The 12,921-nt window shown below is 33.9% G+C and overlaps 1 protein-coding gene across 1 annotated transcript in view; it reads left to right on the forward strand.

The window, feature by feature from the left end:
- The window catches only part of LOC150108900 (chromatin remodeling protein domino-like), a 731,915-nt gene that overhangs the window by 578,250 nt on the left and 140,744 nt on the right, over nucleotides 1-12,921 (forward strand). The window contains exon 38 of the mRNA XM_090410792.1: nucleotides 1,041-1,328. Coding sequence (XP_090266918.1) covers nucleotides 1,041-1,328 — 288 coding nt within the window. The remainder of the gene's footprint in view (nucleotides 1-1,040; nucleotides 1,329-12,921) is intronic.

Consider the following 12,921-nt stretch of genomic DNA (forward strand, 5'->3'; position numbering starts at 1 on the left):
CAGTCAGACTATTTTTGTATTTAGAAAGAAGCATTCTAGGAGATATCAAATTTTTGACTAGATGGTGTAGACCACCCACATTATCCAATATTCACCTGGGGAGAGATAAAATTCTGCTATTCTTGCTATGAGAGGTTTTTTAAATAGTTCCATCCTCTTGATTCAATGTGGTCTTATAGTCAATTGCAGGGATGACTAGAGATCAATCCCAGGCAGAGAAGGCCAACTCAAGGCAATTAACTTAACTCAGATAAAGCTAACTACCTGGATATCAGTCATCTTTGTGCTTTAGTTTCAATTGTTCTTTTGGTTGTTCATCTATATGAGATTAATGAAAAAGGAAAACAGATAGCTTTTGGCTATATGATGATATAAAAGAGCTGAGGCCTTTTCTCTATCTCTCATACTATCTGCCTCTCTTTTCTTTCTCTTAATACTATCAGGCTCTATTGCACCCTTATACTAACTACTCTAGGCCAATGATGAGCACCCTCCTCCCCCCCCCTTTTACTTTTTCACCTCAATAAAGGTTGAAACCAGTCTGGGTACTGGCCCTTCCCATAATGAATAGCATTATACTTGTCGTTCAGGATATGTGCTTTGCCTTATAGGATACTAAGGCAATTGATGTGAAGTTACTTCACGTACAAACTTTGTTTGCTTGCACTTGGATAAAGGATGAAACCAAGAATATAATTTCTTGGTATCTTTAATTTACAGTATAACCAAATGAAAAATTTTTCAACATCTACCAGCCATGATGTGGTCACACATCGTTAAAATGATGTATGCAACATGTCCATTAAAATAGAAATAACATTCAAATACCATTGATATAACATGGATACAAAGCATGAAAAAGGATGGGGCAGTTAATAAAGAAACCTTAAAAAATAAAAATATTTTATTTTTATAATGAATTTTGATTGCTAAAGCTCTGCTTATCAAAGAAAGAAAAAAAAAAAGAATTAAATATGTATATTACTTAGTATATTCTGGCCTACTTTGATTTAATATATATATTGTGATATCATTTTCAGACTAAGAACAACCGTCCAATGAGAACAAGCCAGCTATACATACAAGACAATAATGCATCATTTACTAACCTTTATAACACTCGATTTGATACAATCAAAGCAGTTGCAAATAAGCGAACTCCAACGAGTAAACCTTGGTATATGAATCAAGCTGGAAAAGGCTGTAAGCACACTACTGTGCTTACAGAAAATGGAATCTCCTATGATCAGCCCATGAGCCCTGTTCGTGTTGCAGCAATTCGAGCAGAAAGGATTGCCCGAGAGAAACAAAAGACCCATGCTGCTGCTGTATGTAAATCAAAACATCATTTTTAGTTTTTTTTTAGCTAACATTTTCAATTTTAGTATTGCCATAATAATATATAATACCCTTTTAATATATATAAACTGATAACAAATATATTCCAACAATCCTTCACCCCAAGGTAAGCTAGTATATCACACATTTTTTTTGTTTGTTTGTTTGTTTTGATCTTATGTTTTCTGTTAAACTGTAATATAATCTGTTTGTATAAAATCTACTGTAAAAGGAACCATGATTATAACATATCATGTGAAAATGTTTATGTTTGGGGGATAGATGGAATACAAGAGCCAATATTTGTATCATTGTCATAATTATATACCCTCTGATATATATTTATATATGAAAATGTGAAAATTTAAAAAAAAAAAAAAATATATATATATATATATATATATTTATGATATATATACCCCCAGGGTACTAACCTTAATTAAGTTTACATTATTATATCATGCTGTGAACACTTTTTTTACCATGAATAAACTTTTTTTTTTCTATGAATGAGCATATCATATAATGGGATTACAATATTGTCAGGTTTATATTTCAGCCTTCTATGCCACTAACTGCATCAATTCACATGAATCTTGGTCTTCTACAGAGCCTTTTTGCTGATACCTAAAATTCATCATAAGAGACCCAACCTATCAACACAATATCTGTTGTGCCTTTCCATGAAAGCATTAACCTCCCTACAGGGCGAGGTGGATAAAATAGTCATAGTACCCGAGCATTTTTCATTGATCAAAACTTCATCGGCATTCTACTTTTTATTATGTAATTACTCTCCTCTGCCTTTAATCCCTTAACAGTGAATTTAGAGCCATTAACTGATTAACTGGAATGAAGAGATCTTCTTGTCACTTCACTTAAAGTGGTCAATGTTACTTCAAATTTCCTTTACTGTCCTTTGATATTGGAACCTTTTTTTTTTTTCCTGCATATTTATTGTCTCTCTTCCCAAAAATAAATACGAATTTTACATGTGTGAAAATAAATAATCGATCCTGAAATGACCACAGATCAATCCTATGTTCTTTCATTTGACTGACAATATAGAAGCAATTTTCAAATGTTTGTTTACATTAAAAATTATGTCAAATATTTATAATTTTTTTAAAATAACATTTACTGAAATAAATGACCTTTTACTAAATTGAAATAAATGACCTTTTACTGAAATAAATGAAAATGAATTTTGAATTTTACTGAAATAAATGACCTTTTACTTTTCAATAAATGACAAAATTTCATGCCGGCTGGGGCGTCGCCCGGTTAAACAAGGCCCCCGTTGTTTTCGCCAGGGAACCAGGGCGAACAGCGAAAAGTCAGCTACTGGAACAAATCTGAAAACAAACCCCAACTCACCATCACCAGAGTTAAAGATCGGAACTATCAACGTAAGAAGCCTGAATGGCAAAGAAATGGAGCTAGCTGAGGAATTAGATAAGTACCAGATCGACATAATAGGGGTGACTGAAACAAAACAGACCAAAACTGATGAGATCTTTCTGAGCAATAAATACAAAATGTTATATTCAGGAAATGACAATCAAGGAAAAGAAGGAGTAGCCATAGTTTTCAACACAAAATACGAGGCTAATCTTCTTGAATGGCAGTCAGTCTCAAGTAGAGTAATGTGGGCAAATATGAGAATGGGGAACTGGACAATGAGACTTATTTGTGCCTATGGTCCCACAGAAGATTCTACTAAGGTAGAAGTGGAGGAATTTTTTGAGGATTTAGAAAAAGCAACTGACACAATGAAAAAGGAAAAGTTGGTCCTTGTTGGGGATCTAAATAGCAGAGTAGGAAATGATTGTGAGACATACAAAAATATTTTGGGAAAATTTGGAGAAAAGAGCAAAGCTAATAATAATGGCAAATACCTGTTGGATTTCTGCTCAGGACATGGACTGGTTATTACTAACACCATGTTCCAACATAAAAATGTGCACAAATTCACATGGAGAGAAGAGGCTAGGAATAAGAAAAGTCTCATTGACTATGTTATTGTTGATAGTGATGTTTTCTCCCTGGTGCAGGACACCAGAGTGTACAGAGGATTTGAAATTGGAAGTGATCACTATTTAGTCTTGAGCAGGATAAAATTGAATTTCATATTGAAAAGAATAACATGTAAGAAAGTTTTAAAGCGAATAAAAGTTGAGCAGCTCTCAGATGTGAACTGTAGACTAAAATACAGAAAGATTATTGAAAAGAAAATGAAAGAGTTTGAGAACAGGAATCAAACCTTGGAGATTCAGTGGCAAACTCTGAAGAAAACATTGATTGATTCTGCCAGAGAGGCATGTGGTGAGGTTGTGTGCAAGGATAAAAAAATCAGAACTCCCTGGTGGACACAGGAAGTTAAAGAGGCAGTGAAGAAAAAGAAGAAAGCATATCAAAAGTTCCTGGCAAATAAGTCAGCTTTTACTCTTACAGAATACAGAGACAAATGTAAGAAAGCTAAACAGTGTGTAAAACTAGCTAAACAAAAGTCATGGGAAGACTTTGGCAAGAATATAGAAAATAAATATCAAGAAGGTGGCAAAATATTCTGGAGGTTGTTGAAGAAGCTTAGGAATGGAAGAAAGAGTGCTGTAAAAAAAATTAGAGATGATAAAGGTGACATGAACACAGGAGAAAAAGATATCCTTGAAGTATGGAGTAATTACTTTGAAAAACTGCTAAATGAAACAAGCAGTGATGACAGCACAGTGATAAAAAACACTGACCAAGCATGCAGTCAGGAATACATATCCATACTTGAAGTAGAAAAAGCCATCAAAGGCTTGAAATGTGGAAAGGCAGCAGGAGTAGATGATATTCGACCAGAAATGCTGAAGTATGGTGGTATAAGAGTCTTACAGTGGCTGCACTGCATAGTTCAGAAAGCCTGGACAGAGGGATGAATTCCCGATGATTGGAGTAGAGCTCTCATAGTACCCATATATAAAAAGGGAAATAAAACTGAATGTGAGAATTACAGAGGTATTTCCCTACTGAGTGTTCCTGGCAAGATCTATGCAAGTATACTTGAGAAACGGTTGAGAAGAATTGTGGAAGAAAAGCTTGGTGAAGAACAAGCTGGAGTCAGGCCAAATAGAGGCTGTCAGGATCAGATCTTCACTTTATGACAAATAGTCGAGAAAGCATGGGAATATAACAAAGATCTGTATTTAATTTTTGTCGATTTGGAAAAGGCATATGATAAGGTTCCAAGAGAGAAGCTATTCAATACGCTTCAGTTATATGGTGTCAATGGGGCATTATATCAAGTAATACTTAGTCTTTATTTGAGTTGTAAGTCAGCAGTTAGAATTGAAGGAAGTACAGGAAGATGGTTTAATGTTAAATCTGGTGTGAGACAAGGATGTACATTATCCCCTCTGTTATTCATTATCTATATGGATCACATTATGAAGGAATGTGGTATTAAACCTGATATCAAAATTGGAGATGTTAATGTCAGCTCTTTGCTTTATGTGGATGATGTTATACTTCTAAATAAATCTGCTACAAGTCTGCAAGATTCTCTGACTAAATTGAATAGCTGTTGTAATAGATATGGTATGAAGGTCAGCAATAAAAAGACAAAGACAATGAAAATAGGCAGAATCATTGAAAATTTCAACTGTGTTGTGAATGGAGAACCTGTGGAACAAGTAAAACATTTCAGCTACTTAGGCACGATTTTTACTGAAGATGGTAAATTAAATATAGACATAGACAACAGAATCAGCAACGCTGGTATGGTGGGAAGTCAATGGAATAAATTCATATGGAATAAGAAAGAAATTAGTCGGAAACACTAAATTAGCTGTATACAAGACAGTGTTCAAACCAGTTTTAACTTATGGATCTGAGAGCTGGGTCAGAAGTAAAACACTTGACCAAAGACTAGAGACCACAGATATGAGAGTCCTGAGAAAGATTAGAGGCGTGAACAGATGGCATCAATGGCAATATCATATTAAAAATGAGGATATTAGGAAAGAACTTGACATTGTCAGCATCCAGGAATGCATTAGCAGAGCTAATCTCAGATGGTATGGTCACTTAAATAGAATGGGAGAGGAAAGATTAGCAAAACAAGTGTTCTCTGCCAGGTTGGCAGGAAAACGACCCAGAGGAAGACCAAGATATAGGTGGATTGATAGGGTACAAAGTGCCTTAGACGATAGAAATATAAGATCTGATAATGTTGGAGTCTTGACAAGTAACAGACTGATTTGGAGGAAAATTGTAGATAGAAGTTAGTAATGATGTAATTTTTTCATGTAGTACCGTCATATCCTGTACACCCCTTGAGGGTACATGGCAGGAATTTGATGATGACCTTTTACTTTCTTTCCTTGCAAAATACCTTTATATGGATCTTCACACTTCAGTTTTAGAAATGAATTCATTTTTTTTTTTGTTTGTTTGTTTTTTTTGTTCTTACGAACAACAACAAATGATGTAAATTGCATTACTCAGTTTCCGGTTGTGGTACTTTTTTTTTATATCAAAATTTATACCCAATGATATTTTAACAGGGACTCAGATGATTGTTTTTCATTTTTTGTAGGCTGCACATTACTATAATATCCCATCTTTAACCACTGTAGATATGCTAAAAATATATGAAGGTATACTCTATGGACGGATTCAGAATTTATTCTCATTTTGAAGATTTTCTACAACATCCCCCCCCCCCCCTCCTTCTCCTATCCTGGAACTCAATTACATAACTACTCTGTCTAAATTTCTACTGGTTTGAAAATTTTCATGAACAATATTCAAAATATGTTAACTCATTTTACTATTTTGAAAAAAGGAAATATGTCAATAATATTGTCATATCCATCGAATCAGGTACTTCTAATTCCAGAGTATTTCTTTGCACTCCAAAATTAGCTGTCTCCTGAAAACATTCTGAGTTTTAGAATCACTATGCTATATTTTTACCATGTAAAACTATTTATATACCACAAAAAAGAAAGTTCAGTAGTGCTAGCTCCTAAAATGTTTTTATAAAAACAATATAAAACTGTTTATATTTATGACACAAAACAGAGTTCAGTAGTGTTTTTTTTTTCTTTAAAAACATTCTAAATATTACTACTTTTACTGCTACTGCTGCTGCTGCTGCGGTTTCTATTTCTGAAATAATCTATGTCAGATATAATCAATAATCCTCTCATCTGGAGGATGAGAGGATTATTCTATATATTCTATATCTTCTATAGAATATATATTTTCTATATCTTATATATCTTCTATATATTATATATATTCTATATATATAGAGGATGAGAGATAATCTATGTCAGATATAATCAATAATCCTCTCATCTGGAGGAAAGGCTAAAGGCTTAGATTACTCTCACTACTATTGAGAAGGATTTTTCAGCTGAAAATAAGATAGTCACATACTGAGATGATGGTTTTCCCTAACAGGAAGTTGTGTTTTTCAGCAAACAGCAAAGCATTGGAAAATATCACACACACACATAATATACTTGACTCATAGTTCTTTTTGCCATAATTGGTTGACTCAATTATTTTCCTAATTCAGATAAGTAAGCTTGGGTAACCAACTGGAGAGGCTTGCTGCTTTTCATAAATATTTTCATAAACATTTGTGCCAGTATTGAGGATTCTATGAAAATATTTAGGTGGGTAGATGAATTTGGTTCTGTAAATAGTATAGTGTAAGGCCATCAGCCAGTTTAATGGAGACTTGAAAAAACATGTTTAGTCATATCTGATGTTAATTATCTTACATATAGCATTAACATATTATAGATTTCCAAACTTTTGTGGTTGTGGACATAAAAAAAGAAGAAAAAAGTGTTTGCACCTAGAAGGCGTGTCCTGATGGTCTTATTTTTATTTTATTCCCTCAAAAAAAAAAAAAAAAAGTACTGTTATTAGCCAATTTAAGAGGAACAATATATATTATTCTGTTTGTTATAAAAACAACTTAAATTCCTCTTCAAGAGGAATTGGAATAAGTACCATCAGGCATCTTTCTATAAATATTTGTAATCTGGAAAAGGACTGTTTTGATGGCCTTGAAATCTGTATATATATATATAGAGAGAGAGAGAGAGAGAGAACAGTATCCTATCCCAATGGCTTTAACAGGCCTTTAAGGCCCATAACCTTCCAGGCATGCTTGGATTTCGTAACCGAAATATGAGCATAGGATGGTCACCCCTATGCCTCTAAGTATTCCTGGCTGTATCCGTGTGTGTGTGTTCACAGAGAGAACAGTATGGAACACAGAAACAAGGGTGTATGCTCAAAGCAGTTTTACATTCATTACACCAGATTATTTCTCCTGTCTGATATATTTTAAGCAGACCTAATATTGCATTTTTTTTTTTAAATTTTTAAAAAAAAAATTTTTTATATATATATGTGTGTGTGTGTATATATATATAGCTGTGGGTGATAAAGTTTCTGGAAAATAATTAGAGTTAGCAGCACTCAACCACAAATGTCAGGAAGAATTGCCTGTTTGCAACAATATTTTCGTGATTTCTACTCTGTAATCTAGATATATTATGGTAGACATATTTTTTCTTATACAGAAGGAAACTGTTCCTAATAATAAAATTCGATATATGTCCAAACACTTTTTTTTTAAATATTTTTTATGTTGTGTCCTCATTACAGAGTAAAATGAAGCTACTGATCGCACCTGTAGACTCCTCCCATAGTGTCATTGTAAGCACATATAGCAATGGGTTTGTCTTTTTTGAAACCATACTTCTCTATGGATTCCATTGATGGAAAGACAAAAACTTAATTTTTGTCTTTCCAATATAGTGCAAAACTTTCCCTCACTGATAAGCTCAGATTTCCCCCTTCAACAAATGGTTTTCTTGATGCCAGATCTGGTGGCATGTCTTGCCATTTTGCATTTACAGTACAGTAACTATGATGCTGTAAAAGCAAATCAGCAAATTTAGGTCACATATAATAGTTATTCATTGCAACTACCTTTCCCCAATAAGGGCTCTAATAACTCTATTACTAAATGCATCAACAAGTGAAGATTCAAATATTTATCCTGCTCAAGTATGGTCTGCTCTCCCGTATAAGATTTCAAATTCCAAAGATATCCACTTTGCACCTTTCAAAACATAAATTTACCCCATACTTTGCTTTATTTTGGAAAATATACTGCTTGCATTTCAATCTGCCTTTGAATGGCATAAGGCTTTCATCAATACTCAAGTCTCTTTCAGGAATGTAGAATGATCTAAATTTCTGAAGAATTTTCATCAGAAAATCATAAATTTTGTTGAGGATTGGGCAGGGATGTATTTGCCTGATCATATTCCTCATTATTCTGAAAATGCAAATACTTCACAGTGGGAATGAATTGTTTTTCAGTCATAACATCTCAAAACATTGACGTTTTCAGATCCATTCTGTAGACCATACATGTAGAACTACATTTTGAGAGTGGGTTTTTTTTTCCATGATACCTTGTATGATCAAGTGCTCTATAAATGTAAGTAGCATGTTTATATCTATTGGGCTCCAAAGTGTGCTGTGAGAATGCGGACTCTACTTCATTTGGTGATGATGTTGGCAACGATAAAGTCTGTTCCACTATAAAAGAAAGTCATTGTCTAGAAATAGATGGAAGAAGGCTAAAATGTTGCTGTGTCAAAATTTTCAGTAATTTCTGGCTTACCTATGAATTGAAACTGTGGACAAGCTGGTGTACATTTAGTTACGATCACTTATCTTCAGAGCCAGAAAATCTTCCCTCATAATCATCAGTAGAGTAAGAGCTACTTTAAAGGCAAAGGCTCCAACTTTTCTTTTTGTATCCCTAATGTTACTGCTACTGTTTTCTGCTATTTGCCATCTCAAAAATTAATTATCTTAGATATACAGTAGAGTAAGAGCTACTTTAAAGGCAAAGGCTCCAACTTTTCTTTTTTTATCCCTAATGTTACTGCTACTGTTTTATGCTATTTGCCATCTCAAAAATTAATTATCTTAGATATACTTGATAGTGTTCCTTTCTGCTCGAGTAACAGGGTGTAAGCTAACTTAGATTACTGAGAAAGAGTGGAAAGAATATGTCCCAGTAGACACACTAAAAAGTACACGCAGAAATTTGTTGTTTTGTTTTTCATCTTTCTGATTGATTAGTAGATATTTGAAACATTTTATTCTGATATTGCTTTTGTAGGATGACATTTTTTAAATATTAATTGCCCCAATTACCCAATATCACATAATTTACTGAATTATAATAATCAGGAAAATATATAAATGGGAAATGAGAAAATATACAAAATTTGCTCATTTATAATTTTGTATGTGTGTATGATGGGGTTTTTTTTTTGGGGGGGGGGGGGGGGAATAGACACCAAAGGCGAAATACAATTTTAATTCTATTATGAATATTTTGGAAATGGAATTTCATGTACCTAAACGTGTTTTGAATGATAAACTATTGGGAAAGTATCACTATTTCATAACTGCTGCATAAATATCTAAATTAGCAAAAATATATGTATGTACATACAGTTTACTTCATAACAGCCATTTATTTCAATTTGTAATGTCCAGTTCATGGAAATCAAGAAGTTGAAGTGCAAAGAAGTGCTCTATAGATTACATTATAAAGATTATACATTATGTGATATGATTCAAGATTTATTTAGTTCTCTATAAAGCAAAATCGTAAAAGTGCGAACTTTCACTCAATCCGTGAAGTAGTCTTCGAACTAAGATTATGAATAAAAAATAAAGAAAACTTAATTTGAAACAGATGTAGGGTGTATTTTTTTCAAATGTGGATTTTAATTAATTTATAAAATAATTGTTTGATAAAAATAATTATCTTGAATCAAGTTCTGAGAGAATAAAATGTATTGGTGGCTAAGATCATTAGCAAAAAATTGATGTTGCATTGGTCTTCCATAGTGATACAATATTTAAATGAAGAAAGTATGAAATAATCTCTTATTTTGCACTGACATTAAAAACTATAATTATAATTTAAAAGAAATAGAAAAAATAAATATAATTTGTAGGTATTTAATACAATATAACTGATTCCAGTTACCAATCAAACATCAAACAACTGCATTTCTTGCTGGAGGTTACTGAACGTAGCTATGTATGCAAGGTAATCTGGTTAAGTGTTCTCCTCAGTGGGAAGGATTATCGCACCTTCTAATGGACATGACAGCCAAATTGCACTTCTTATTCATGTTCTTTCAACAGGTAGTATGAATCGTAACTGGAATTTGCTGGTCATATGGGAGGTTAACAGACAAAGCAGTCACAGCTGACCCTGGCAACCCATTCCATTCATTCACTCTCCAAGGAAAAAACTAGTCCTCACATCATTGCTAACCACATTCTTAACCAACTTCCAGGGATGACCTCTTGTTTTGTCCCCTCTGGCTAAGTGCTGAAATATTTCCTTTGTATTAATCCTATAATATCCTTTAAGTAATCCCAATATTCATAACTTCACACTTTTCCACATTAAATTGACATTCATTATGTTTTGCCTATACTGTCAAGCTATTTAAATCACCCAAAAGGCTCTCTACATCATCTTGATTAATTCTTATCCTACCACTTTGCATCTTCAGCAAACAACTGAATATCTCTTCAAATTATTTCCCACTGGTGTCCAAAAACTATGGATGAACTACATTTTTATCTGTATATGAAAACATTTTCATGACTACAACAAAATATGGACATAAATTTATTGCCAGTATACTAATAAATTATATTACACAAAAAATGTGTTATAAATTTCATACAAATTTTCAAAGGACATAGTTAAGGAATTAATGTATAGTTCTTACAGAAAACTATGCAGAGAGACATTTCAGTATAGAATATGCCCATTCCAACTGCAGTGCAGGTCTCACAATGTCATACCATGCTTGGCACCAAGTGATTCAGGAATTCTGGAGGCAAACTGCCTCACTCCTCCTTCAGAACAAGGATAAGGCCTTGTTTGTTTTCTGGAGGAGAATTTCAAGTAGCAATGCATCTCTCTATTATACCTCAAATGTGTTCTGTGGAATTGAGATTTGGGTTGCATGCTGGCCACTCAATTTAATTAATATCCTCTTCTCCAGAAGTATCTCTACTGGTCTTCTGCGTTGTCGTGTGGCATTGTCATCCATAAAAATGTATTCTTCGCCTACAGCACCACAGAACAATGGAACATGACATTGAAGAAATTCATTGCAATATCGTTCACCAGTCATAGTCCCTTTTTCCAGCACTTGTAGCTCGATGTGTCCATTAAGCATATTGCCTCACCACACCATGACCCCAGCACTGCCATGTCTATCCCTTTCAAAAATATTTTCTAAGTGGTAAGCAGTACCACTTTCAAGCTAGATCGAGTGTCATCTAGAATCAGAAGAAAGACTAAGTGACTCTCATCCGTTAAGAGTACATTACCCCATTGGTGTCGTGTTCAATTTTTATGGATACAACACCACTGAAAACGTGCTCTCTGATGAGCTGTGGATAAAGGGATGCAGACTACAGGCAAATAGGCCTACTTATCGCTGACATTTTCCCACAGTTTGTTGAGATATCTGTGTACCTGTGCTTGAATGGAGCCAACTTGCAAGCTGACCTTCCATGGTTCGTCAGTTCTGTTTTGCTGCTATAACCAAAAATCTGTCTTCATGCTCTGTGGTGGAACAAGGGTGACCTCTTAGTAAAGTTCTCGACCACATTCTACAATCTCTCAATAACAGTAATTCTATGAATTACTGTTATTGAGAGATAACAGTAATTAACATTGAGAGATAACAGTAAATAACAGTAATTCTTGAATCATCTTCAAGTTTCCTGTAATTCTTCCCCGTATGAAATCATCTGGATGATGTCTGAGACATTACATTACAACTTTATTCCTTCACGAAAGAGCCTCCTTCAATCCCATTTCGCTTAGCACAGCTTTTAGCCTTTTATCCTGTTGAGTGCTACCACGTGATCCCTTTGCATGCAATTAAAAAATTTCAATGTGTACTTGCTTTTTCTATTTGAAATTTTCATCATCATCATCAAATTCCTGACATGTGCCCTCAAAGGGTGGGGTATCTACAGGATATGATAGTACTACATGAAAAACTTACATCACCACTGACTTCCTATCTACAATTTTCCCTCCAAATCAATCTGTTACCTGTCAAGACTCCAACATTATCAGATCTTATATTTATGTCTTCTAAGGCACTTTTTACTGTATCAATCCACCTATATTTTGGTCTTCCTCTGAGTCTTTTTCCTGCCAACCTGGCAGAGAACACTTGTTTTGCTAATCTTTCCTCACCCATTCTGTTTAAGTTACCATACCACTTGAGATTAGCTCTGCTAACGCATTCCTGGATGTTGACAATGTCAAGTTCTTTCCTAATATCCTCGTTTTTAATATGATATTGCTATTGATGCTCTGTTCACACCCCTGATCTTTCTCAGGACTCTCATATCTGCAGTCTCTAGTCTTTGGTTAAGTCTTTGTGTTGTATGCAGCTAATTTAGTGTTTTGACTAATTTCTCTCTTAT

This window comes from Typopeltis vanoorti, chromosome 2 (genome assembly GCF_054136105.1).
Source record: "Typopeltis vanoorti isolate ZY-2024b chromosome 2, IOZ_Tvanoo_1.0, whole genome shotgun sequence".
Taxonomy (NCBI): Eukaryota; Metazoa; Arthropoda; class Arachnida; order Uropygi; family Thelyphonidae; genus Typopeltis; species Typopeltis vanoorti.